The following is a 26,873-nucleotide window of genomic DNA, read 5'->3' as shown; positions in this document are numbered from 1 at the left end:
CAATGAAAGCGGAGCAAAAAGTCGAAGCCACACGAAAGAAAGTCCGAAGAAGGCAAAAACCATGCACGTACACGGTCCATGGGACCGAGGGAACAATCAGCAACAATAAAATACGGCTGAGTCCTCGCGATAAAGCCACGTCGCGAATCCTCGTGGAGAATCCTCCGGCAAAAACGCATCGATTAAAAGCTAAAAACGTGAACTGACCAGTCTAGAGAACGCTTATAGATATATCATTCACTTTGCACTTCAATAAAGTAATTTAAAATTTCATCCGAATAATTAACAAAGTCAAATTAACAGATTTTGAAAATTTATTTATTATTTTAATTACTGTGTTCTGGAAAATATTCCTTTCTTCTTAGTTTAGATTTTGACATAAAGGAAAGGACGATGCTCTTATTTGGAGAAAGGAGAAAAGGGAGAAAGGTCGGGAACATCTGGCACCAATCAAGTAGCTGTATCTTCGAAATGTCGGCAAATCGTGAAAGAGAGTAGAACTACGATGCGGGAAGAAGAAGATGAAGAAGCATCGCTGAATTGGACAGTAACAAAAAACGATGCAGCGACAGTCCAACAGTGGATGGAAATATGAGACCAATTTATTTTGCAGAAGAAAGAAAGACGGGGATACCAGAATTGATTCGACTAACTTAGCTGTTTTTCTGACAGACTGTAATTTTGTGGAATTGAAACTAAACAAGTGGGCGATAAATCACGTGGCAGCTGAACAAATCGTTTTCAAAGTGATACCCGATCAAGATTTTATACAATCGATAATCGATCTGGTTATTATTATAATCTACTGCTTTTATAATAATCTTATGTCGTCGCATCTTGTCTAATGATTAATAATTTAAACTAAAAGATAGGTGTACTCAAAGCCACTTGAAATAATTTATTTTTCGCACGATCAACGATAATATCGTCGTTTATGTCTAACGAACATAAGCGTGTATTCACGCTAACGTTAATACGAGTTCTTGCATGCGAGCTGATGCATCAAGAGCGAATTACTTGCATCAAGAAAACGATGTCCTGCAGCGATATTGCAGTGATCGAGCTCTGCGATTGACAGACGCTTGAAGAAACTCGTACTACTAGATACTCTGAACGATGCATATTAAACGGGTAATTTGTTCGGTATATTCTACAAAAAGTACCAAGTGCAATGTGTTTAATTGCATCAAGAAGAAATTATTAAGTAAATTATTTAAGTAACAGCAGCCTGCAGATATTTTCTTTGCCAGGAGTATTATTCTGTTAAGCATAAAGCAATATTTCATGGGAAATAATTAAACAACTATCCATATTTAATGTGATTAATGGAGAAATTGGAAGGGAATATCGAAGGAGATATTGATTGAAAATTAGACCGCACAATTTCATTTAATTAATGATCCTCCTCGAGGGTTGATCCTTGTCTTTCGGCACACATCAAACTTCCAAGTAGACGTCACCCGTACGTGACGGGAATAACTTCTTTCCACCATATCGTTTTAGCACCATAGACGATGTGTCGAAGCATTCGGCAGGATTACACATGATGCTCACGTAACAACCTCCGGTCGTAAAAGGAGATAGAACGAAGCTTCTACTTGGTCACACTTTTAATTAACAAAAACTTGAATTTCTATATAAATACCGTTCCCGAAATTCCGAGCATGGTAACTTTATATCGTCTCGAAGAAAATTCTTTAGATTTGTTCTAGATTTCTAAAATGAGAAAATTTCTAAGAAACACGAAAACTTTCCCTAGATTGCAGCTACAGGAACCTATGCATTTAACCGCTTATCTTCATTCCCCATATCACGGTTGTCCGCTGCGGGAAAGCGAGGAAGATTGAGCATGGAAAAAACATGAAACTCGTACTGGCATTCTGGAGCAAGTAGATAATTCCCGCATAGTGCTGCGTCCATGGGGGATGAGAATGCCATGGGGACATTTTGCAATGCGAAAATTACACCAGCCTGAGAATGATGAATTACTAAAACTTCTGAATTCGAGGAACCAATTCTCTGTTAACTGCGTTTAATCATCTTATGCACCTCGTCGGTGTGGTGCAACGATTGCATTGTGAAGTGAAAGTGTGTCGGGTCATGAGAGATTCTGCATTCTCAAAGATTTATTCGAATGCTGCTTAACGAAACGAAATAATTACTCTTTTAGAGGCAATTATAATCAAAGTCGGCAAGTCAGACGAGGCTGAACGAAAAATTGTAGAAACTTCGGCGTCTTTCTCCTTGTCCCTTTCTCGTTTGTTCAATTTTCCCAGCCGACGCACCGCAACCGTGCGTGATGTGCATCCGCACGTGCGCGCAGGATAGATCCGGCCAAGTGCAACGCAGAGAAAGATAAGGGCGGCAGTACATCATAGAGGCCGCATCCCGAAGGAGAAGGGACCGGCCCTTAGGAAAGAGCAGAGATCTTCGCACTAGATTGATATCCGGACCACACTCGGGATGCGTGATTGCGGCTCGCATTTGTGGAGACGGACAGGGTGCTCGAATGAGATTCGTTTGGAATTGAAAGGAGAGTGCGAGAATCTATTACATTGGACGTTGAAACATTGTGTGCATGGAATTCCATATCACTGGGAATTTCAAAGCCAAGAATTACTGGAATTCGTTGAAAATTGCTGAGAGAAAAGTTGCACAATGTTAAAAATTTATGAAAGATTTCATAATTGAGAAAATATAAAGATATCTAATGTGGATGGAAAGAATTTCTTATTAATATTGAATTGAAAAATATTGGAAGCTGCTACTGGGAAATGTTACAAGTCTCTGGTAGATGAAAGGGTAACTATTCATGGTTTAATATAATGGCCAGGACGTTTGGACGTCGCAATGGAAACATTGGACGACTCGACGATTGGTTTGTTTTCGATTCCTGAAATAGAAGGTGCGGTCTTCTGGGAACATACGCCTGTAATTTCTCACGTGACCCCTTCATCTATTCGTAACTACTGCCTTCGTAAAATCCCTCGAAACGCGAGAACAGAGCTTTAAAAGAATTGCCTGTAATAACGTCTCTGTGTATAGCTGCCACTTTTTAATGGACCATTACAAACTTCTTTTCTATTCTGCCTTCATAAATGCATAATGCATACAAACAAATTTGTTGCAATATTTCCATTTAAAAATAGGAAGTAACGTTAAAATTAAGTAATAAAAGATTTCTGATTTACTCACCAGTATAGGTCCACCATCCCTCAAGGAGGATGAAACTGTGGCACCAAACCATTGAAGGGTTTTATTATCAATCTGGCTCAAACCACTCGGTACACTCGGATTTCTGACATGATTGTTCCCTGAAAACGGAAACGATTCTTCATCAGTCACAGTCACATTAGCGATTACTCTATCCTGCAATGATTAATGCTTAGATAAAAGTACAATACATCGTGTTTATTTCTAATTTTCACTGTGTTCCCTTTGTTTTCATTAATTATTTAACATTACCTAAGTTATGGTTTTCAAACATTTATACAGAAAGGAGCAAATGTGTTCAACTAATTTGAAAGGTAATTATAATACCGTGGTCACGAGTATAATAACAAATCAGCTGTCTAGCACTAAACGGGAAACACATTCAGGAAGAAAAAGACTATGACCAGTTGCTATCTAAATATTCCAACGTACGGTCACGCTCGATTACTGGAGGAATGCACAGATTTCCATGGACGAAGCTATTTCAGGGAATAACGTATGCCGTCATTCTTTAGAATCGGTCACTTAATATTGGAATTAAATTCCAGTAAATTGAAGTGGTATTTCTTAAGAATCACCAGCTCTTTCCAGCAATACTCGTCTGACTACGAACAACCTAATATTACAGGTTGTTATATCATGTACTTAATTTTATTTTATGTTATATTATCTGGATAATATAAAATATTTTGGTAGGTCCATTGTAAAGAAAAATAATTTTCTTTGAAACTTCAATAATTCTTGATGTCCCTGTAGCAAGCAAGGTCCGAGCAGGTGTCATTGTAAAGAATTCTCAGCGAGTACGTCTTGCATTTTTCTTTCTCGATTTTACGAATGGAATGAACCCGTTAGCCGTATCGGTCGTGGTTAACCCTTAAACGGAAGTTGTCCTTCGCTTCCTACCCCTTAACTCGTGAACGTTGCTACTGCCACACGAGTATGTCGATACCAGTAAATCGAGAAGTCCTTCAACGACCATATTTCAATCGATCGATGATCCATCGTTAAGAATCAATAGCACAATAGACGATTGTAATAAAAATTAGGCTAATTTCGAGAGAAAATTCAATTTGACAGCATCCAGGCAATTAATTTATAAAATATTAAATCAGATATAGAAAGTCTTTGTTCTAAAATTATACAACCATTTTCTCTATGACAGTCAGCACATTGAACGCCTCGCTAATTCGACCTCGACCCGACTAATTAAAATCGATGATCAACCGAACGGAAAAGGCCAATCCCACAATGGGAGCAATTATGAATTATCGGTGAAACGCGGCTTAATTTATACAGCTCTAATTAAAGGGACATCAATTAAGCAGTCGTTCGGGTTCCAGCATACTGCTCGATACGTCTGACCTTCCCTGAAGATCCTCAGGTGGCATCCTGCAAGAAATGCCGAACCTTCGTCGAGGCAGGGCCGTAGGTAGAACGACCTTACGGTTTTCTGTATTAGGTAGAGTCGGCTTCTTGCGTTGCACGGTTCCTGGTATCCCGGGACTGCCCGCCATGCCACTCTGACACTCTGCAGGGTGTAACCGAGGAGTATCCTCCTCAACGAGGCGCTCGGTCGAGTACCTGACGAAGTGAGTGACCTCCAGAAGCAGCGATTCGCTTCCTCGTACGCACGCGGAATCGAAGATACCAGGGAACAGAGATCTATCGATCAAGGGGCACGAGATCTAGAGCTACGTGACCTTGATGATGTGCTGGATAAGTCGATTTGTGGGAAAGTTTCCTTTGATATGTTGCAATGATGATTTTTTATTAAAGGTGATAATTGGCATTCTCGTAACTGGTGTTATGTATTCGATGCTATTAATAACACGAAGAGGAATTTTAATTATTTCACTCGGTTATTCGCGTTATCTTATCAACCTAATTTTACATTTAGATTCAACAACTCTGAACTAACAAGTATTTTTTTTTTCACAAGCTCGATTTAAAATAGTGATGAGTTAACTTACAGCCGGATTTAGATGGCGTTCGGATCGTCTATTTCAAAAATAGCCAGAGTTAGTATTGGGCAAAGAAGAAAACAATGTTATTATTACACAGGCGAAAGATTTAAAGCTACCGCTAAGGCTGGATTTATTTTTCGAGTTCCAATTTTCTGCGAACTATAGCTGAAAATATTTCAATCATAGGAGGATAAATAATCTCTCGAATATGTTCAAAGAATTTCAACTTGAAGGGTTAAGAAAAAACATTTCTTTTTTTAATTTAACAGCACTTAATTTACTGTAAATTACTGTTAAATTGGACAAACGAAGGGAATAAAATAATTGATGCAATTTTCCACTCAAAAGGAACGAGAAATTCAATGGAAAACAGTACACTGTCAACGTGTGCTCGAACAGCAGAGGTAATAGATGGCCAGGACTATCGAGCACGACTCTAATTGGACAAGATCGAGGCAAGATCGAGCATACTATCACGCTAATTATCGATCAAAGCGAAGTGTCCGGGCGAGCAGCATTGACTAAGGAAGAGGACCGACTAATTGGATGTAACATGGGACCATGATCTTGTGTATGTAGTCTGTGAAAACGTCTCTTTATCAAGCAAGAATACTTATGCAGGCGCAGCGTTCACGAGAAGGGGAGAAATGTGCTCGTTCAGCAAAGAAACAGCGAACCTTTTACTTTCAACGTTCGAAAGAAACACGTATCAATTTTTTATTTAATTAAAGGGTTACTTATTTCTACAATCTGCAAAAGGGATCTTTAAGAATCCTATCTTCTCGATTCAGTCCGCTCGCGATCGCGCGGAATCGGTCCCGGTGATTTCCTACCGATTGCTTTCGCGCAGTCAATTACTTTCCCATCGGCAAATTATGGGTCCGGAATCGTGCTCGATACTCGCGATACGATCGTTACGAGGTGTGTAAGCGCGTCTAATTCGCGCCTGCATGATTCCACTAATTTGCATCGGGGCATTAGCGTCGGTTCTCGCGATACTCGCTTCTCCGCTGAAACGGTAGATCGTATCGTTATGGCGTGATTATTAATTCGAATGGCTGTCTGCTTAGGAATTTATGCTCGCTCGTGGCTTCGATATGGTCGACTGTTCTCTGCTGCTCGCCTTCATGGAATTGAGTCGTTACGATTTTTCCTGAGCTACGATAATAACTTTATTTTTAAGGACGTGGCTCTTTAAATTTCTAAAAATTTGCATAATTCATTTTAAAGAAGAATGGCTGATTTTTGACGTGTGACTTTTTAACGCCCTCTAAGCCTCAAGTTACGGTAGGAAAGGTGATCAAAGAAACGTTGAAGATCAATATTCTCGAGGGTTATAGAACCTTTGATAGCGGAAGGGTGAACGAGAGGGTGGGTGGAAAAGACGCCAAGAATAGAACGTTCTACAGCAACTAAGTCGGCTGGTTTGCGGTTCCTGAGATTACGAAGCTCCTCGAGGGCTACGACAGCGGGTGGAAAGGCAGAATCTGGGTCAACAACTGCGAAACAGCGGAATACGAGATACAAGCCCTCGTTAGTAACACTATGTACACCGAGCTGCTGCCTTTCAAAGCCCACGGCGAGAACCCGAGTGAAAAAAAGAAAGAACCGGAAAACAGATATCGGATTGACTCTGAAGAAACTCCAAGAGTTAATCCTTCCAGAGTTTCCGGTGCACGATGGTACCTTTGTCTTCTTATAATGAAAAGTAGGCAATGTAATTTTCTAATAACTGATCGATCTTCACCTTTGCTGTCGAAATGTATCATCGTGCAACGATCGTCTGCCGCGATGTCGCACTTGTAAACTGCACCCCCTCTGTACACTCCGGTTTGGGGTGTTTCGGCTTCCGGTGCGCCTACGATCGCCCTGTAACAAAAATTAAAAATCCAATTAGAGGTAATTCAATAATTCATTAATCTGATCATTGGTCTTAACAGATCAATATTCATTATCGCGTCGTTAAGGAAAGACGATGATCAGAACGTATTTCCGAGATTGAGGTCAGTGGTCACGAGCTATTTTGAACAGTGGCGCAAGAGTAAGTAACCGATCCGACCGACCAACTAGTTATTAAACCAGGTAACACACTTGCTACCGCAATTTTTATCGGTTTCATGGAACACAAGTAAACTGAACGCGTTATAGTCAGACACGTTAATTTATTTGAGACCTTGCGAAAAAAGAATTCAATTTCTAATGCTTTATAATCAACCTCCTTTTATCAAATCGTTCCAGGTGGACGTAGGCGTGTGCAGACGATCTAAAGATTGTTAGCCATGGTAATAGATCGTATAATTATCTTAAAAGGGTGTGCCTAACCGGGGGTTGTACCTTGAAATCACCCTGACCTATAGCGTGATTAATATTGACTATATGCAGATTAAGTATACGCCTTCGAACGTGATATACTGATTGCTATCTGAATCCTTTAGAAATATTAACATTGCTAAGGCAAAGTCGTTATGAAAATAAACTGGTCGGAGTGTTACATGATTTTTAAGTTATCGACCTTGCTATTATATTCTTGTCTACCTTGGATAATTTTCTTATTGAAATTACTTTATCTTTCTAACGTTTTATAAAAATATTAAGATTAAAGGAATTTAAGAAATTCCAAGAAAATTAGGAAAAATAAAATTCCTAATTTTTAAATTGAAAAAAGATGGAAAAATAGTCTACAGAAATTACGTTTCGGTCGACATCTGTTTGTAATGTTAAATTTTCTGAACCACGCTAGAACACTTGCACTTTACAACCCCTATGTGTAGTAAAATTAGTATTATGGGAAACGGAACCCAGTGACCGCAAACTATACACACGTGTATGTTCAACGATGCCTGTAGGTCCACTTCCTGTCAAATGTATGCCCGTCACGAACGCAACCGAACGGAAGCTGAGGTTCGTGAACCAATAAACGTGATTCATAAATTGCATTGCACACTTCTATCGATAGATGTACATGATATCACATATCGCTATAAATAAATCATTGAATTATCAAGGCTACTTTAAAATCTATATATTTTGTTTCAACGAATCTTGACGTCCAATTGTTTGGCAGATGTGCCGCGTTAATAACAAACGTGGGTTGCAAATGACGCCCACTCTATTTTTTCTTTTTTACTCTTTTTTTTGGAATCGTGAGGAACTATAATCAACGATATGTGACGCATGCACCAGAACGGGATTGCAGGGGCGAACCGGTCCCAGAAATACTAACACTTCTAGAACTCTTTCTTTTTTTCTTACTCTCATTATCCTTTTCTTTCTTTCAATTTTTATAAATTTCTTTCCTGATAAATTTTGTATTTCATATATGATTCAATTTGTGTGTGATAATTCTTGGAGTTATTTTGTTATACCACGACAATGTTTCTAATCTTTATTATATCTATTCTTTGTCCTCTATGTATGTTCCCTTTCTCTACAATTCTTGTACCGTTATTAACTATAAACACGATTCGGTGATAGTTGAGGTGATGTTGTGAATAGCAGTGACAGTAGGCGGCAAAGATGGTCCGTCGCAAGAGGCAGGTTGAGCGAGGACAAGCAACCTGACATCGAGGGAAAGTTGAAACCTTGTTGATTTATACAATGCCAGTCCAGTTTGGAGAACAATTTAGATTCCTTTTTTTATTTGATGGCTACATGAGCCAGTGCGTGTACGGCTGGCTATAAAAATGACAGGTTTTAGACGAATCGCTATTTCTAACCATTGATAGAAGTTTCAGGTCAAAGCATTCAATCTTGTTTTCTCCGTGTCACTACTCATTTTTTATTTAATAAACTTTCAAATCTTTTATTATCTGTATATATAAAGAAAAGATCAGTCTCAAATTTGTAATAACATTTTTAATAACCGTTAATTTGCTTTAATTTGCATATCAACTCGTTAACGAGAACTAGCTTGTGCCACGCACTGACCACTCCACTGATATCCTTGTCTTATCAGACTCTTAAAATAATGTTGCAGAAACCTCAAGATTGCATACTGTTTCATACATCTTTAAGATGCAATAGGACACCAATAAAAATTGAATTAACTAATTAACTACAATTCGTAGTTCAAAGCTCATGTAATCGTGAATTTAATACAAAAAATGATATTGAAAGGGGAAATCATTTTCCATTCGTTTACAATAGCCAGTCAGTTATGTTCGAGTACTTCAGATTTATAGGGTGTTGCATCCATGGAACGTGCTAATGAAGGCCTGCAGCTGCACCTTCCAACGTGCAGGTGCACTGACTTAGCATGTTCTAAATTAGCTCGTGAAATAATTTCTGGATGCATTTTTATCAAAATTTGTATTCTTTATTCTTCAAAATCTCAAAGATCCTCATCTACGTCCCAAATAAAAATTTTTATCGGCAATCAAAGATCCTACAAAATGAGCAGGCATCTAAGTGTTAACGATTACGAAGTTTCGAACGACTCAATAACACCATACAGCCATAATTCGATCGGAATTTCAATGAGGATTCACAAAAAAGCAACAACACCATGCGTGTATATCCACGATGGAAAACGAGTGGTTGAATAAATCAACAGTGAACGTGTAGGCTATGAAAACACCGCATTAGATTACCTGCGGCAATCAGTGTCTGTGAATGCATCAATGGACCGATAAATAAATTCATCACGAGCCTTCGTCGAGATCCAGAAGAAAAACGTTCAACAAATTACGACCGACTATCCTTTTATGTCGTTCGCATTTATTATGAAATCTGTCACGAATTGTGCGCGAGCTTTCTTATCTGAACTGTTCCTTAAACGCCTCAGGAATCTGCAACATCGAAACGCGTAAAATGTACGCTATTTTATAATCGTTGAAAAATCCTTTCGCTGTTCAATCACCATCTTCAAAAGCAACGATTCCCCAAGGATAAATCACGGTTTTTTCACGCGTAACGTGCAATCAACATGGACTAACGCATCAATGGGCCGATAAATAAATCCATCGAGGTATCGTTGGACGAAGAAACATCGCCGGATTACGCGACAGCCTGTGGCCTTTTGCGCGAGCCAACAGGCGGAGAGTTTCGCGTATCGCGCGGTGAAAATCGCGCGCAATGAATTAGAGAATGGCCGCGAGCGGCGGATTCAAGCCTCTTCGTATATAGCCGGACGAATATCGGCGTCCCTTTATTCTTGGCACGCGAGGACGTCGTATTGACTTATATCGCGACGCGACGCCGGACAGACGCGCATTCGTAAGCCCTTATTTGGCGAAATCGGACGGCTCCATTCGCAATCTTCGATGAAACGCGCCTCGATGAAAATCGGCAAACTTACACGCGTAATCGACTGACTAACTGAGTTAAAATGATTATGAGTCAATCTTTCCAGCGTCGAAAGTAAGCTCAAATTTGCTAACTTCCGCCACACAACCGCTGCAATCGTAGTAACTCGTGTACGTGCATCGAGAATGACGATTGTAATGCAGCCTCGGTATTTCAAGCCGGAAATCACGTAACACTTTAAGTCCCTACAAAGGGAAGTGGCTTCTATACGTCCATGGAAAGTGTTACGTATAACCCGACGAGTCACGTAAGTCAGTAAAATCCGATGATGCGTTTTTCTGATCAATCTCGCTCGCAATCGTATGATTTAAACGGAGAACGATTAATCTCTTCGACGAGCTAAAAAATTCACAATGGTGAACGAAAAAATAATAAATCTTTACACACGGTTCCAGTGTAATTTATTTCCACGAGATCAATCGAAAGGTAAAATCTAAAAACATGCTAATGGAAGAGAATATGAAAGGGACAGAAACGATGGAATACAAAATCCTTTCGAACGGTTTCTAATTCCTGATGCATCAATATTTATCAATGGAAAGATCAAACGCAGTTGGGTGCCATCCGTCCGACAGATTTTTGGAGTGAAATTCTCGATTAAGGTACGGAGTTCAGCGAACTCCGGCTTCTTCACGAGGAACGCGCGTATGGTAATGAGCTTGTGCGTGCTAGGAAACTTAAAACCAGGTAGAGCACATCTTCCGCACGATATGCACGTGCAACACGGATGCATTATCACCGGGCATAATGTAATTCCTCTAAAATGGCTAGTCGAAAAATTGCGAAACTTCTTCGAGATTCTATTACATTTATAGTAAAATAATCATAAAAATTTGATATTTTATGCTGTATCCTTCAATTGTTAATAAATTGAAATACGTTTTTACCATTACTTTAGTCTGAAAACGTATCGCGATCATTTCTTATTAATGTATTCCCGATTCGAAATGTCACATGAATATAAAAATATAAACCATTTTATCTGATATTTACTGAAACGAACGTGTCTCGAGGTAGATCTCGTTTCGATTTATCCTCGAAAGAGGAAAAAATTCTAATCGTGGACACGTACTTTCTAAATCGGCAAGTTGAGGACAACCCAGCTGAAAAACGCAAAACGATTCGATATTATTGCACATTTTATTGCTGATACCTCTTTAGCCCTTCACAAAGCAAAAACCGAATTTTAATGAAATAAATGAAAGAAAATGAAAGAAATATTCACGGTTCCAGTGCTAACAGATTATTCCAATGTTTCGTTGTGCAACAAGAATTTAAGGGACACGCAATGTCTGGACGCACGATCAGTCGATGACGCAAGGCGAACGGAGGCGTATCGAGGCTCTGCTACTTTATAAGGAGCACCTCCTCACGCACACCATTTGCTTTCCACTGTACAGCGAAATCGAAGTGTACGCAAGTGCGTGACAGGTAAACTTAGGTACGATTGTCCTGTTAACGCGTCGATCCCTGGAATCTCAATGACGCGAAGGGTGGTATCCCTTCACTGTTAACCTAAGTACTTTCAGCTGAAGTTACCTAAGCGCATAGGAATCAAAGCTCTCGTTTAAGAGGTTTAAATAAGCTATAAATTAATTGAACAATCGAGATGGGATATTGTAAGGTAAACATCGACAGGTGAATGATTGTGAATTCATGCGTTGAAAGCGTGCAGGTAATATTGAAATTATCGGGACGCATCGCCACGCGCGGATTGTATTCTAATTAACAGCCGACAAAGGGAAGATTTCCGGGTGCACAATAATTTTTTGATCCTATCAACAGGAAATCTTCGGGCCAGTCGGAATTTTAATTTTCTTTTTGACGTTCGAGACGAAAAAGAATTCCGAACGCTGCGATCAAAGCTTTTCATTTTCATTTTGTTTTAACATCAATCCAAACACAAATAGCTTCACAGGGAGATCTAATTATTTTCGCTAATTTACATTCCCGTTGCGTACGAACTACGTTCGTTTAATGATCATTAGCACGTTTAAAATTGATCTCGCGTAGAATTGTTGCACGGTAGAAACGACACGGTTGTACCTTCCAGAATCGTAAATTCCACCAGTCTATCTCGGTCACTAGCAATTATAGACTCAATTGAATATTCCACGAGCGTAATTTACATGCGGCTGGTAGCGTAAGCACGCGAGGCGGAGCGTATGAGTGTCTCTTTGAATGAATTCAAGGCCATTCAGCGGGTTCGATTAGCGATCAAGATTAACTGTGCCTCGTTCTTGTGTGAATTTACAATTCACTCGGTGCCGCGAGCTCGCGGTAGCAAAAACAACCGCTCGCAGAAAATTTCCTTTCGTACGTGTGCAGTCGCGAGAATCGCGTGCGATTCGCTCTACGTCACTTTTTATCGAACCTTGAGCTTTAAATCTGTGTACGCGATACAAGTGGCATTTAACAACATCTTCGAGTAACGAAATATCAGACTGTATATTTGTAGACAGATTATGAGCGCATTGAAACGTTAAAACTCAAGGAAATACACGTAGGCGAAGAACGACTTTCGTTTCCAACCTGAACGACTTTTCTAGACAACCACGAATGGACAGAAGACGTCCATGTGGGCGCCAGATTTGGCGAAACTTGGGAAACGAACGGTCCTCGCGTTGGTCCGGCTTGAAACCGTGCAAATTCGTGTATTTCCTTGGCATTGTCCTTATCAGACGAACACGTTTACTCAATTACGTCAACCGCGCAGCTAATAAAAGGTGTCTGCATTCCAAACGTATGAAACTCCTTCGAATTCATTCGCAATTAAATGACTTAACATTTAATCGCTGTGTAAGAACGCAGCAACTGTAATCGAGATCCAAGGATCAAGTACGAAGAATTGGAAAAAAAGGAAACAATAAAATTAACATCGTAAGCTACCGTTGAATAAATAAATAACTGCAATACACACGAGCGAGCATAACGTCAGAGTCGAGATCAATCTGGAAAGTAACTGGGTCTTGACGAGCAGATTAATTGGTCGATTTTAATCGCATTAATGAAAGAGCAAATTAATCAGCATCGTTTCATCTGAGGTTACACGACGCGATGACCCACTTCCATCTATGGTACGGACAATACGACTACAGTTGCATCTTTTATGGTCTTGTTTATCTGCATTATCAGTCATTCGACCAATTAAACGAATAAACTGTCTCGGTACTTTTGTTATTGATTTCGAAGAAACTATTGCACATATCCTGTCTGGCAAACACGATATCTTTCCGCGTTATTAATCCAGCGTTTGATAAATACAAAGGAATGTGCTTGTAATAACTAGCTTTTCAAATTTTATAGAATCATATTCGAGAGTTCACGGGGTGAACTATAAATCTTCAGGACTGTAAAACGTTTTCCCGGTTCTCGAACCGTATTATCCCTCAGCTGCGCTCCAAGGAAACATGTGTCGAACAAGGTCCGTCAGGGTAACAATGCAATTTTGTCAAAGTGAGGCGTAGGTGAGGCGTTTCGTTGCCATATGGTGGACAGAAACGGCAGGGTGGATTCGAGGTACGGAAACAAGAAGTCGATCTGGAGATTCCCCACTGACCATTTGGAAATTCAACAACCTTGAAAACCTCCATGGGTGCCGAAGGGCGTTGGAGGAATCCTCCGATAGAAATAGACACACCTACGCGACGATTACGTTCGCAGTGTTTATCGGATGCGACACGTACGACTGGGATATTCCAGTGTCGACACACGTACTTGCAATTGTGATCTCAAGCATATCGCGAATCAGCCGGTAGCGAGACGTGACAGCGACACGCGATACTCTCTGTCAATTCGCGTTACCACCGCTGTCGATGGCCCTCTCCTGTCTCTGATCTACGAATTGATATAAAAATGCGACGGCCACCGACACGTAGCTGCGCGTCGACCGCCCAAGCGCAATTGCAACGTCTGCAACCCTTCCTCGAGATAAGGAACACGCGAATCCAACCCTCGGCAAGTCGGCACCGAGCCAGATCTGACGTAAGATTATATTTTATATGAATAATGATAGGAAAGATATAAACACACGGTGGTGTGCAATAAATTTCTTCGTTATTATAATCCAATTAATTAGATCTTGAAATGATAAAAACGTTGGTAGCATGCAACGGCAGCCTCGCTATAAATTAGTCGGCTAAGGCGCTTCTAAATTACTTAACGAGCCGTTTCAATTGCACTCTCACGTTGCCAATGCTTAATGACTTTCGCATACGAGTCATTATGTCACTCACGACGCTAGGAAAGCGGCTACGCTGCACGTGACGTAAAAATCACGTAAACACACATCGGGTATCATCTGTTAAGTCACGTTTAGCGGAGTGTCTTGAGGAATAATTATGGGGCGCGAGCAGGCGTCGATTAATTACAGAAATATGCGCTGCTTTCTTGAATTAATGTACCGAGAGAAATACCGGAAATGTAGCTATATGGCGCTTTAAATCATCCGGGGGGAGAAAATATTTGATGAAGATTTTATCTGAAGCTTCGTTAAACATCGGCTGACACGGAAGTGACAAAATCAATCGAACTTCATTTTCATGGTGTTAGCCATCGGAACTGCCAGCTGGCAGTGAAATGAATCATTAAAATTTCACTTCTCGAGCGACATTCGGAGGAGCAAAAAAATCGCACCGCACCGGCGAGACGGTAACTCATTTACCAAAGCTTGTTTTTCTTTTATCTGGCTACCGAACTGCTACCACCTGGCCCCCGTACCTGGGCGCAAACGTGTTCTGCACGTGTGTAAGAGCATTTGCACACGTGTTTGCATGCGTTCAGGTAAAGGTAATAGGCCTGAGGCAGTCGGTCCTCCTCCGGATAATGACACAGGTAGAGCTTCGGGCACGTGCCTCACGCGATCCTCATTATCTCGGCTCTCCTTCTATCCTCTCCTTCTTCCTCCTCGTCAAGGAAGCAGGATACGATTGAAAATGGTCAAATTTCCTGTCTCACCGCGGGTAAACGTTCAGCGCATCACAATTTCTATCATTTTTATTTATAGGTCCTTTATTTTTATTCGAATTCATATCAAGATTCATCCACCCTTCTTTTGAGCGCATGATATAAAACAAGACATATAATCTGATCAAACGTTCCATTCCTCTTCTTGCATCAGCCACAACTCGTTAATTTCACGGCATCGTTAAAGCAAAGAAGAGGAACCCGTCACCCCTCCGATGTAATTAAAAGCGTCCGTGTCTTTCGTGGCATCGTTTACGAAGCAAAAGGAAAAAAATCATCAATCTGCATCGTCAAGATCCATCAGTATCAACGCCGTCTCGACGCGAATCAATAATCGATCGGAAGGTGTGCCAGGCACGCAAAGGTGGGCGGCGAAGACCCATGGAGGAATAAAAAGCGATGAATAACGCGATGTCTTGGAATTACTCTTGTGCTCTTCAAAGAACGATCGCGGCTACCGTTTGAATCTTCTAAGGTTTCGAAAAATTAACCCTTTCGAGGCAGAAGGTATTGCATTTTAATCAACATTGAAAAATAAAAGTAAAGCAATGAGAAATAAAAGAAAAGTTTAGCGTGAGAAAACAAACGTTTACTGTTCGTGACAATTACTTAAAAGCGGAAAGCGAACAACCGATAAACGTCGATCCACCCTAACTTTGTTTCGTTTCGCCGACCGGAAACGAGAAAATTGAATACTCGTTTCCTCTTCCACCGACACGCTCCGTAAGCACCAGTTTCAAAGGAATACAGTGAAACATTTGTAAAATTATACAAAGAAAATATTTATTTTCTAATGTGAATTTTAAGTAATTCTCTTCGTTATGAAACTACAAAGATATCATGGTTTCCGTATTCAGCTATCAACCGATAAGTTTGCTCAGAAATTGAGAAATAAACGACAATTCGCAAACTGTGGCAATGTCCTATCGCTGATAAGAAGCACATGTTTCTCAGAACTTTCAGCGAAAAGTCTAATCGTTTATATTAGAAAGTAAATAGACAAAGAGAAACTAGTTTCGCTTCGTAGAAACGTTCGTCAACAAACGTTTGTAATATCTCTTGAATAATTAATTCCACGAGCAAACAAGACAGTCTTATCTGCAGAGCGTCGTTCGTATGGACGCCTGTAATCGTAGTTTTATCGTCGCGGTGCCGTCTTCGGCTCGTGAAATAATTTTTATATTTAGCGCTCGCTCTGACTCGCCGGTTTCGGCGCGAGTAATCAAATCCGGGAAAAGAACGAGTCATCGAGAAGCTGCAATCAGACGTCATGCCTCGATTAGTACCTGACTGCTTCGTCTTCTTTCTTATTCCTTCGTTCGCGTGGCTGTGTAAACCCGCGCCTTTTAAAGGCTTTCAACTGACTGACTCATAATTGACGATGGTGTCACCGAAATGAATATACGAAAAAATAAGTTGAACTTGTGGAATAAAACTATGAAAATGTATTTCACTTAAAATAATAAATATTTTAATAATTATATAATCAACCAGCAATTATATATATTTCTACGATAAAATCACTCCAGTTTAACCCAGATATAAGAAAGATAATACCGTTCGTCGAAGATGTCTGTGCAGTCTGATGTGGTCACAGATTAGATTGCATCTGAGTGCAACGACGCTTGCAACGGCATGCATAGCAGCATAGCGGGAGGTCGGATCACAATTTCAAATTCCAGGAAGGGCCGATTGGTGGAGGTCGGAAGGGAAGGTAGGTTCATTGAAGAACAGTAAAGGTAGTAATGTAAATAGTAGATCGAACGTGGAGATTAACGAGGTATTAATCAGAGCACAGCGAGAGCGAAGAGCCGCCCACGTAACGGAGCTACGATGACCTAACATCCTGTATCGCAGCGTGCCTCGTGCTCTGAATCTGTCGAACGTGTTTGCTCGTACGGTTTAATACGTAGACCTGTTCGTCCATGGAAGATCTTAAGAAAACGAGAGGGAAAGTGACGATTCCAATTCCCGATGCTCGACGTGCGCCATGTGTGAAATTTTCACGTTTCAAAGTGTAACAAATTAAAATATGAAGTCATAAAGTTCTCAATCTGATTAATTTCAATATATAAATGTTTACGGTTCTCTATTTTTGAAATACACTATGAATCGCGCAAACCACTGTCGAATTCTATTTCGAGAATTAATGCGAGAGCGTACTGGTAACAGTGGCAATCGGGTGCGTTTGCCTCGCATTAGATTAACGAGGACGAACGCTCGTAAAGCTTCCACAGGCTGGCCTAAATATAAGCGCCTACGAAGTTTCTCATAACGAACGATGTAATCCGGACTTCCTGCGGCTTTGGATATCCCGGATACGAGTAAGGTTTATCCCGTATTTTACCCGAGATTCTCCTTGCCCATTGTCTTTCGGGGAAACAATGACAAAAGCTGGTGTACGTTGCTGAAGGAAAGGGAAAGAACGGATTAAGGAAACTACCCCTCGTAATCCTAATTAAGAATATCTAATACCTTGATGATTTTTTATCACTTCAATTCATCCAACATTTTCATAAATCCTTTCAATTATTCAAACTTTAACCATCGGATGAATCAATCCAACGATCAAACTGAACAACCAGATCACGACCGATCGTGTCCATGTAGGTAGAAAAGTTAGAAGGCATCGATTTGAATGTCAAAGCGAGCGAACAAGAATCGGTGGCGTCTCTATCGGTCCGATCCAAGAGCCTCGATATCCGTAGCTAGAATAAATTACGCGGCTAGACCTTGTCGACCTTTCGCGCAAACTTTTCCGCGGATCAACGGCTACATAACCGATGCCATTACCCGCGTTTCCTAGTTCTGTCGACATTATTTATATCCGTCGTCGCCGGAGGAGCTGGAGCAGAAACGTTTATTCGTGGCCGGCGTGACTCACGAGGAGAACGAGCACCTTCTTTCTCGAATCGAACCAATATAAAGTATATAAGGGTTGAAGAAAATAATGGAAACACTTGTTAGGGATAAAAATTCCTTGTATTGAGACCTTTAATGAAAACTGTACCGTTTCTTTCATATGCAAGGCGAGGTGTTAATTAAGTAATTAAATGGAGTAAGGAAGGAATTGATTGACAGATATATTGAACGGTGTTCGAGCATATTTATCGATGACAGATGAAAGTTTATCGACACATAGAGAACAGTTGCGATGAAACGGGAGAACCCACTCGCCTTGGAAGGGAGACATAAAAGGAGAACGGTTCTAAGCTCGTCGAAGCACCTGTCATTAGACCCGCCTTGAAACGTCCTGCCATGCGAGAAGAAATTGATGAAAAGGATGAGGTGCATCTCCCTTAACCCTAGATAAATCAAAACTTTTGTATTTACGAAAATATACTTTTCTATTTCTATCTGAAGCTCGTACGAATGCCACTGATCAAGAGCTTAATGAAAATCCAAGCTTAACTAAGGAAGACAGAAATACTTCCGTCAGAAAATCTTTTATCTATCCGTCAGATAAAGCTGATAAAGATTGTTAAATGAAATAATTGCGTAATTATAACTGAGTGGTAGATAGGAAAAAAAGTTTTAAAAAGAACTTGATTGCTTCAATCTCTCTAATTGTATGATAGCTTATCAACATAATTTGATTACAGTTAAAATTACTTCATTAAAGGATTATCTAAATATTCCACATGAGATGTTTGGCGAATGAATTTTTATTTTTCAATGTTTTGCCAGAATTTGACATTTTTGTAAATAAAATTCCAGGCACGAAACCTGTCCCTGCTTTCAAGGCTCGACTATCCTCTTATAGACGCATAATTAATTTAACGACACCTCTAAACACAAAAGAAAATTAACCACAAGAACGCTATTATTTCGTGTCACGCGTTCAGCAAACAGGACTCAATTTGAATCGCAATTCGAACAGGAAAGCGTAGATTGAACCAAACGTCACATTAGTTGCATGCGTTTGCAAAAGAAGAAATTACAGCATTTCAGTGGTCGTGGGCAAATGAAAGCTGATATTTCATTATCGAAGTGGCAACCAACGCGATGAAACGGTAGAAGCCACTTGCTGTTTACTTTCTGGGACGAGGACTTAAAAGGAGAGCGTGGTCGTCCTAACTCGTAGGAGTACCAGCCACTTAGAGTACCTGAACCCTCAAGTCCGAATTTTCTGGTACACTTTCGAAAAATTCAAAGTTTTAAAATTATTTTTCATTATTTTTGGCATAATGAAAATATCAACGAATTTTTAACAATGGAAGTTTGTTGCGAATCGTCGTAGTACAATTTCAAGTTATTCCTCATTTCAATGTGAATGAAATACGCTTCCGGAAATAACACTTACGTAGCTAGTTTCTTCCGTCAGCGGAATTACATTTCTTCATCGACACAGGACACGTATGACTCAAATGAGCAATTTTGAATAACGATGATTCAGACCCGTCGATTCTTCGGCAATCACACATATTGCTGGAATCGTGTAGGTCACCGTTGACCAAAAAAGCAGATACCAAGAATCCTTAATTATTGTGATGACCAATTTCGGCATTCGTCATTTTGATACTTGATTTCTTTTACGTTGCTCTTGTAATTTTAATTCATGTTTGATAGTAAATACTATGAACAGTTTCATACACTCTTCCTTTTCTTGGAATATTCTGTGTCATCAATTTACACATAGTATTGTTAAAAAATCAATGTTCACACCTAATGATCGATAGCGTATTGAGTCATTCAGAATTTAGATAGATAGTTTCATTATAAATCTATATTTGTATTTTTCCTTATAAACGGAAGTTGTCATTTTTACTGTTTCAAAACTGACATGTTTTTAAGATAAACGTTAATTAAATCTCCAAGCTCTTATTAAGGAATGACTGTTTCAGTGATAAGAAATCATGTTTACAAATTATGTGTTTTTAAAAGACTAACACATAAGAAAATTGGAGTTGTACCAAGCTTGCTGTTATCGTCACCTCAATATCATACTGAAAAATTACCTTTCGAAATGTAATATTTATCTTAGCGCTGAGCAAACTCCACTGCAAATGCAGTACTGAATTGCAGCATATTTCTGTTCAACTTTTTTCATTTTATTTCAATTTTAAATTAAGAAATATTCTTATTCATGAGCTAGACATTACACAATATACTAGTCAAGATAAAAATTCTTCACATTACTCATGATAAATGTAACTTTTTGTCGAATTCAATTGCAAATAAAATTTGAATAAGATTTCTCACATTTCTGCTCATTCACTAAATCTTATGCATATGCAATGCGATTTGCAATACCCAGCGCAAATGCGAAATTCCATAATTCACTTGAAGAACAAAAACCAGAATGCACGATAAAGAAAAAACTTACCATCCTCGACCGTTCCTGTCCCGGTATACCGAAACCGCGAATCCAAACATGGATCTGCTCTCGTTCCTATAAACCGCGTAATGTTTCGTCTCCACGTTGAACGCTTCGGAAAACCAGGATGGCGATCCAACAAAAAATATCAAGCCGATTAGGCCAACGATCATATTCGTGATCCACATATTTCCACGTCTTTTTATCATTTTTCACACACACGTTGGTTCAGTCGTTTCGATACACTGTCCACGCACCAAGTGTCATACGCGCGATCGTGATCGAAGGTAAGACCGATCGTTCGTGATCGACGGGGGTGGTTAGTCAGGGTGCCGGTAGCGATGGGAGCACCGACGACATGTGGCTTCCACGAGACCTTTTTAAGACACTGTGGAACAGAAACAAATGGCAAAGCACAACTGACGAATGGTAGGGTATTGGAGGGGGCAAAGAGTCGTAGACGTATGCTTGACGGACGGTCGCGGACAGACTGAGTTGAAGTCCGTTCTTTCGGTTACTCTTCGCTCTCTTGACTCACGAGGGCTGTAACTCCCACCCACTGCACGCGCTTCCGAAGTTGCGCTCCGCTTCGACTGCGTACCGCCACCGACAATCAGACCGCGCAAGCCTCTGATGTCTATTCTATTAATTTGAATGATACTAATTATTCTTCATTTACAATTTCTTTTTCTAAGAAAAATCAATCCCCTCCCTTTCCCACCATGATTTTTGGAGCACCCTACATACGAGGTGGAGCAATAATTTTGTCCATTTTTAATATTTTCTTTACTTCTGAAAATATGAAAAAATGTTATATAAAAATTTGCATTTTATGAAGAGGAATGCAATGTTTTGTAAATATTGTTTGTATGTATGGAGGGTTAAAACAAATTTTAAGATCATTTTCACTCCTTTAATTAGAAATCTGCATTTTCTTTTAATGTTAGTAGATTTCTTGGAACATTCAGCATAAAAAATGAGAATCGCTTATCCCCTGTTACCATATTGACCCACCTTACGCATGAAGACGTCGGTTAAACAGTATTAAGGAACCCATTTGATCGTACGCAAAGACTGGACATGCCTTTGGTATCACCCAGGATGATGCTCGGGGTCCCTGACACCCCAAGATAATATTACTTCCCTTCACTTCATAAGATTCCCTCTATTGAGGGTGGCATAATCTAGGGACTTGTATCTGTCCCTTTTTACCTAATGAAAAGTTATCGGCCACGCGCATTATCGCGCCATTTTCAATTACATTATTCATGCTATATGCTTTTGTACTTTTAAGTCCACTCATCTTACTCGCTCCTTTACATCCCCCTTTTAGTCGCCTCTTACGACAGGCAGGGGATACCGTGGCCGTATTCTAAGCTCCCCGAGCCACAGGGAGTCAAGATGATATTAGGTCGTTGTGCAGAAGTAGTCACCGGGGTCTCTCACACCCCTAGATGATATTAGGGCGATATACAGAGAGCGCCACCGATATATCGGGGTCTCGGACACCCCGGGTGCCATAATGTCGGTATGCAAATTCAGGTAAGTATCCTACTATATTTTCTTCCGGGTGCTGAAGGAACCTCTTGAAAACAAAGGCACGTTTAGTCTTGTTGGATCTAGAGTCACTGTCTTCAGGGACAGTGCTGGCCAATCTCAGATTACTTTGATATGGCAACGTAGAGCTCGAGACTCAAAGATATGTACCATGCTGTCACTCCAGCTGCCACCTCCTCAGGGATATCATCTTCCTTACCGTTTGTTGCTTATATCACATTCTACTATACCGATTGCGGTTGGAATTCTATCACAGCATTTGTAGTGGCAATAATGAAAACTAAACGCCACTGGTGCACTATAATACCGACAGTCTCAAGTCGGTGACTATAATAGCGCTGTAGTAGAATTCTAGTCGGTTGGTATAACAGGATGTGACAAATGCGACAAATAGTAAGTTAATTTCAACATTTTTATTTAACTCTCAGGCTATTATTTAAATTACAAAGAAGCTACAGAATATTTTGGGTAATGCTAATATAATGCAAAAATTGTTTATTTTACGTAAACGTGCAATTTTTGGTATGTTACTTTCGTCGTTCATTCTTAGGTGGTGCTAATGGTATCATTTGCAAATCCCTAATTGATACATAATTAGGAAACATGCAAATGAGGATTGTGCTATATATTTTTTATCACTTAAGTTAATTTATATGCGAAAATATGATGTTATACATAAATTATATTAGATCCGTGGAAGCAAGTTAGGAAGAGTAAAGCATTTTTTGAAGCATATAACAAACGTACAATATTCAGTGCAATGTTTCTCCATATCTTCATTTTTTTAAATGATCAATATCCAATTTTACACGGCTTGTATACGAACACATGGCAATATGGAGGCTTTTCGAAGCTCAAAGCTTGTTTGCAGACGGTATCGCCGTGACCCAGGAACGGCTTTTCATGTACGTCTCAACTATCGTTATGTAAATTGACTCAATTTTGTGATGTGTGTTCTGCACGGGATGAGCATGAACACGTCGAAGCCTTCGGGGTCTATTGATGCGTGTGCAGGGTATTTCAATCGGGTAAAATCAAGATCCCTTGATCGTCAAATTTTAAGGGAGAAAAAGTATCATATCAAAATAAACCTAAACACGTACAGAAATCCAACACGGTATTTAACTCTGTATATTTTTAAAAAGAAAATAATAAACACGCTTCTTCCACGTTAAAGGAATCTGTGCAAAGATTAATGAGCAATTTCGATGGGTCACGCACGATCGATCTTGGGGTTTATTGCAAAGGGATAAACCGAAGGCGGATTATCGCGAGTGGTCCTGTCGCATCTGTCATACACAACGCGTTATTATTCCATTTCTATACGCGTCTTGCTGTTTCTCTCCCTATTGCCAGGATCATGCTCTGCCGATCCGAATCCTAGTGTAATCTCGCAATCGGATTATCATGCGGAACCGTGAACGAAATCGAATCACCTCGATGGAGATATACAATTCAGCCAATAAATACACCAGCATCTTTCTAATATAGGTGAAAACGAGGTAACGACAAGGGATTAATGAAAGGAGAGTGAAATTCTTGTTTGCCGACAATAATATCCTTAATGTCTCACTTCCTTTCAAGGACACGGTCCAATCTTGATCCTCGAAAAAGCCGCAGACTTGTCGCGCCGTAAGGAGTATAGCACAACACGTTTTTTCCATTTTCATTTGTCGGAACGGTAAAAAGAGACGGGCTTAGGAGCGGAGGAGAGGATGGGAGCATTGGGGGTGCAATTCATATTTGTCCGTAGGCAGCAGCGGAATTGCACCTTTAATCAAGATTTCTACCAATTTGCGAGCGCCGACGGCGCGAAGACAAAGCCTATTGTTGCCGTAACTGGTTGGGGCTTCAAGTGTTCCAACGCAACGGTGAGAGCCCGATGCGCGTATATACCGGGTGTACGTTTCAACGAGTCCAGTTCAATCGTACGATTGATCTGTTGAATACAACAGAAGCCTTAAACTGTTCTCAGGACAGATACAAAATTAACAGGTATTCAAATAAAACACCTTTGCTCTCGAATAAAATTACTGCTATAAACCTTTTAATGCCTTTTAAATCAAACTCTAAGACACTGATCAGAGACTGATACAATTTTTGTAAATGGTCTAAATGACCAGGGTATGCCTAAGGATAAATAAAATCATTGAAATTTATTTAGTTTCACTCGGAGAATTCGTGGATGTTTGAGAAATCGTGGATATCGATAGGCACACCCGTTATCCACAAAGCATACACGCGCCTTCGCCGGTCTGTGTCGGGCCAGGAGTTGAGACGAGTATTCTGGAGCGGAGGCTGACGCTCAGGGACTGCCAAGCTAGTCGCTTCGCATCCCAGAAGTCCCTACCCCACCGTTTGCTTCCGGCTAAGCCCGTTGCCACCGCGTCCCAAGCAACTTGAAGCCACTCGTACTTCTGTTTGTGTTTGCTAATTGTGAATTGTCTACTTCTTGCCGGTGGCCCGCGTGTACGTGGCGCAGATAGACGGAGAAAGATAAAGGAAGAAAGAAGACCGACCGAAGAACGTGTAGCAGAGTGAGACAGAGGGGTAGTAAAGGGGTGAAGAGAAGGGCAGCTCGAATCGGTGGAAAAGGGAGAAGGATATACGTACGCGTGTACGGAAACGTAGAAGCCGCATGCGAACCAAGACGAAGCGAGCATGTCGTCTACGGAATGCTCAGACCGAGGAAAAACCACCCCTTTTCCACCCCTCGGGCAACGTAGCCCGGTTTGCTACTATCCCTTCCTTTCCTTACACCCACTAGCGACGGCCACTCCTCACCCTAAGCCCTCCGTTCTCTCCCTTTACCCCTCAGACACTCGAGTTTACCTCACTAGTCACTGCTTACATGAGTACTACCCACCAAGAGGCACCCGCGAGCAAAAGGGTACCAATTTTTAGTCATCCTCTTTCTGTACCTCCTATCCCTTCAGGTAACGTGACGCTATGGCCTCTTACCTTTCAAACGAGCTACACTATTTCCGACGGAATCGTGTGTGCCTTTTGTTTCTCCTACAAGTGCGCCGGCTAGTTTAAGTATCCTGATAAGTTTTAAGACGGTTGTCGTTTGAGGAAGGTGTTTTAGGGCGAGAATATACAATATGCTACACTCTAATTGCAATTATTCAATGTACAATTTAAGTTTCTCATTTGCTAACTTGCCTAATTAATATAATACTAAATTATAAAACATTGTTATAGTATTAAACAACTGTAAATTACACTCTGTAAAAACCTTTGTATAATCAGTGTATTTATAAGATAGAATTAGTTTTGATGTACGATTTAAAGCAATAAACAATAATAATACTAAATAACCTCGGTATTTTTCAATTCTCGTTGATATTAAACCTTTCTATCCCAGGAATCCCTACACCTCCGGATGAAAAAATTGGACCAGTATAATTGAGCTAACCGGACAAGCTGCAACCCCTTTCGGTCGGCGATAATGAGTCCATTTTTGGCGCCCCGGTGGTAATATCGCTTGGTCACGAAATAAAGCGGAATCGCGGTGTATTGTAAGGAAAATGTGTTGGCACACCCTCCGTCGGATGCTGCCAGGCTGCTCGGTCGAAACATACCCCGGTCTCTCTAGAGACGAGGGACATATTGTTTGGTTCAGTAATTCCTCGCGTTATTTCCCGTGTTTGCTTTTTATCATTGTAAACTGATATATTGTCCGGGGTAACTCCACCCTTCGCAAGTACCCCGGGAAAGAGAAGAACGAAGGGAAGGGAAGAGCGGGCAAGATGTGGACAAGAGGAGAACCAGGTTCTGACCAATGTTCGCTAGTTTAACTTCGTGGACCGAGCGGAAACGAGATTACTCGCGAACACGCCTGACTGTTTCATTGCACGCAAATATACGTGGACATGCATAGACGCGGACGGCAAACAATAAAAGTATACAAAGGACGAGAAATTGAAATTGATTGCCCCGGGAAGCGTGAAACCGTAGTGGAGACACATTATTATAGGTAAATACATTCTATTTTAATATTGTAGCATAATATATTAATATTCGTCGCTTTCAATATTTTGTCACGTCGAACAGTGATATTCGAATCTAAATTTTCCTTTGTCTTTCGAGTATTTGCTAATGACACTGCGTCGCGCACGTTCGTCATATGACACGGCACGTGTGCCAACACCAAACTCGTCGCCAAGCAAACAACGAATTAAGCTTTATATCCCTTAACCACTTGAATCACCGATAAAACCCTATCGAACGTAAGATTTGCAAATAAACCCACTACCATAGGTTCGAGAAGTTAATACCAGAAATTTCTGCTCAAAAGAATTGATTTTCAACATACTTCGGATCGTTCGAAGGCACGAAGATCCAACGGTGCTGCGAGAAACGCGGTACGGAAGAAGCGTATTTCCACCCTTGCATTCAGCACCGAGCTCCATAATCCGTTAATCACAGTGGACGTGGTGGAAGGGTAGGAAACAGGCGCGTAATCTAAGAAAAGGCGTCGGAGCATTGGCGTCGCTAGAAAGTGGTTGTAAGTGAATGAAAGTGGATGCAAAGGTGGAGGTGTGGTTGCT

General features: G+C 40.5%; 1 protein-coding gene across 2 annotated transcripts in view; it reads right to left on the bottom strand.

The window, feature by feature from the left end:
- LOC114875919 (integrin alpha-PS2) overlaps positions 1-21,289 on the bottom strand; it is a 51,321-nt gene extending 30,032 nt beyond the window's left edge. For both annotated transcript variants that reach the window (XM_029186769.2, XM_029186771.2), the window contains exons 1-3: positions 20,773-21,289; positions 6,925-7,046; positions 3,196-3,314 (exon numbers count right to left, since the gene is read on the bottom strand). In XM_029186769.2, the coding sequence (XP_029042602.2) occupies positions 3,196-3,314; positions 6,925-7,046; positions 20,773-20,972 (441 nt within the window). In that variant the 5' untranslated portion in view covers positions 20,973-21,289. The remainder of the gene's footprint in view (positions 1-3,195; positions 3,315-6,924; positions 7,047-20,772) is intronic.
- Positions 21,290-26,873: the final 5,584 nt, after the last annotated feature.

The sequence above is a fragment of the Osmia bicornis genome, chromosome 14 (genome assembly GCF_907164935.1).
Source record: "Osmia bicornis bicornis chromosome 14, iOsmBic2.1, whole genome shotgun sequence".
Taxonomy (NCBI): Eukaryota; Metazoa; Arthropoda; class Insecta; order Hymenoptera; family Megachilidae; genus Osmia; species Osmia bicornis.
The sequence above is the reverse complement of the archived record's forward strand: the minus strand, read 5'-3'. Positions and strand labels throughout refer to the sequence as shown.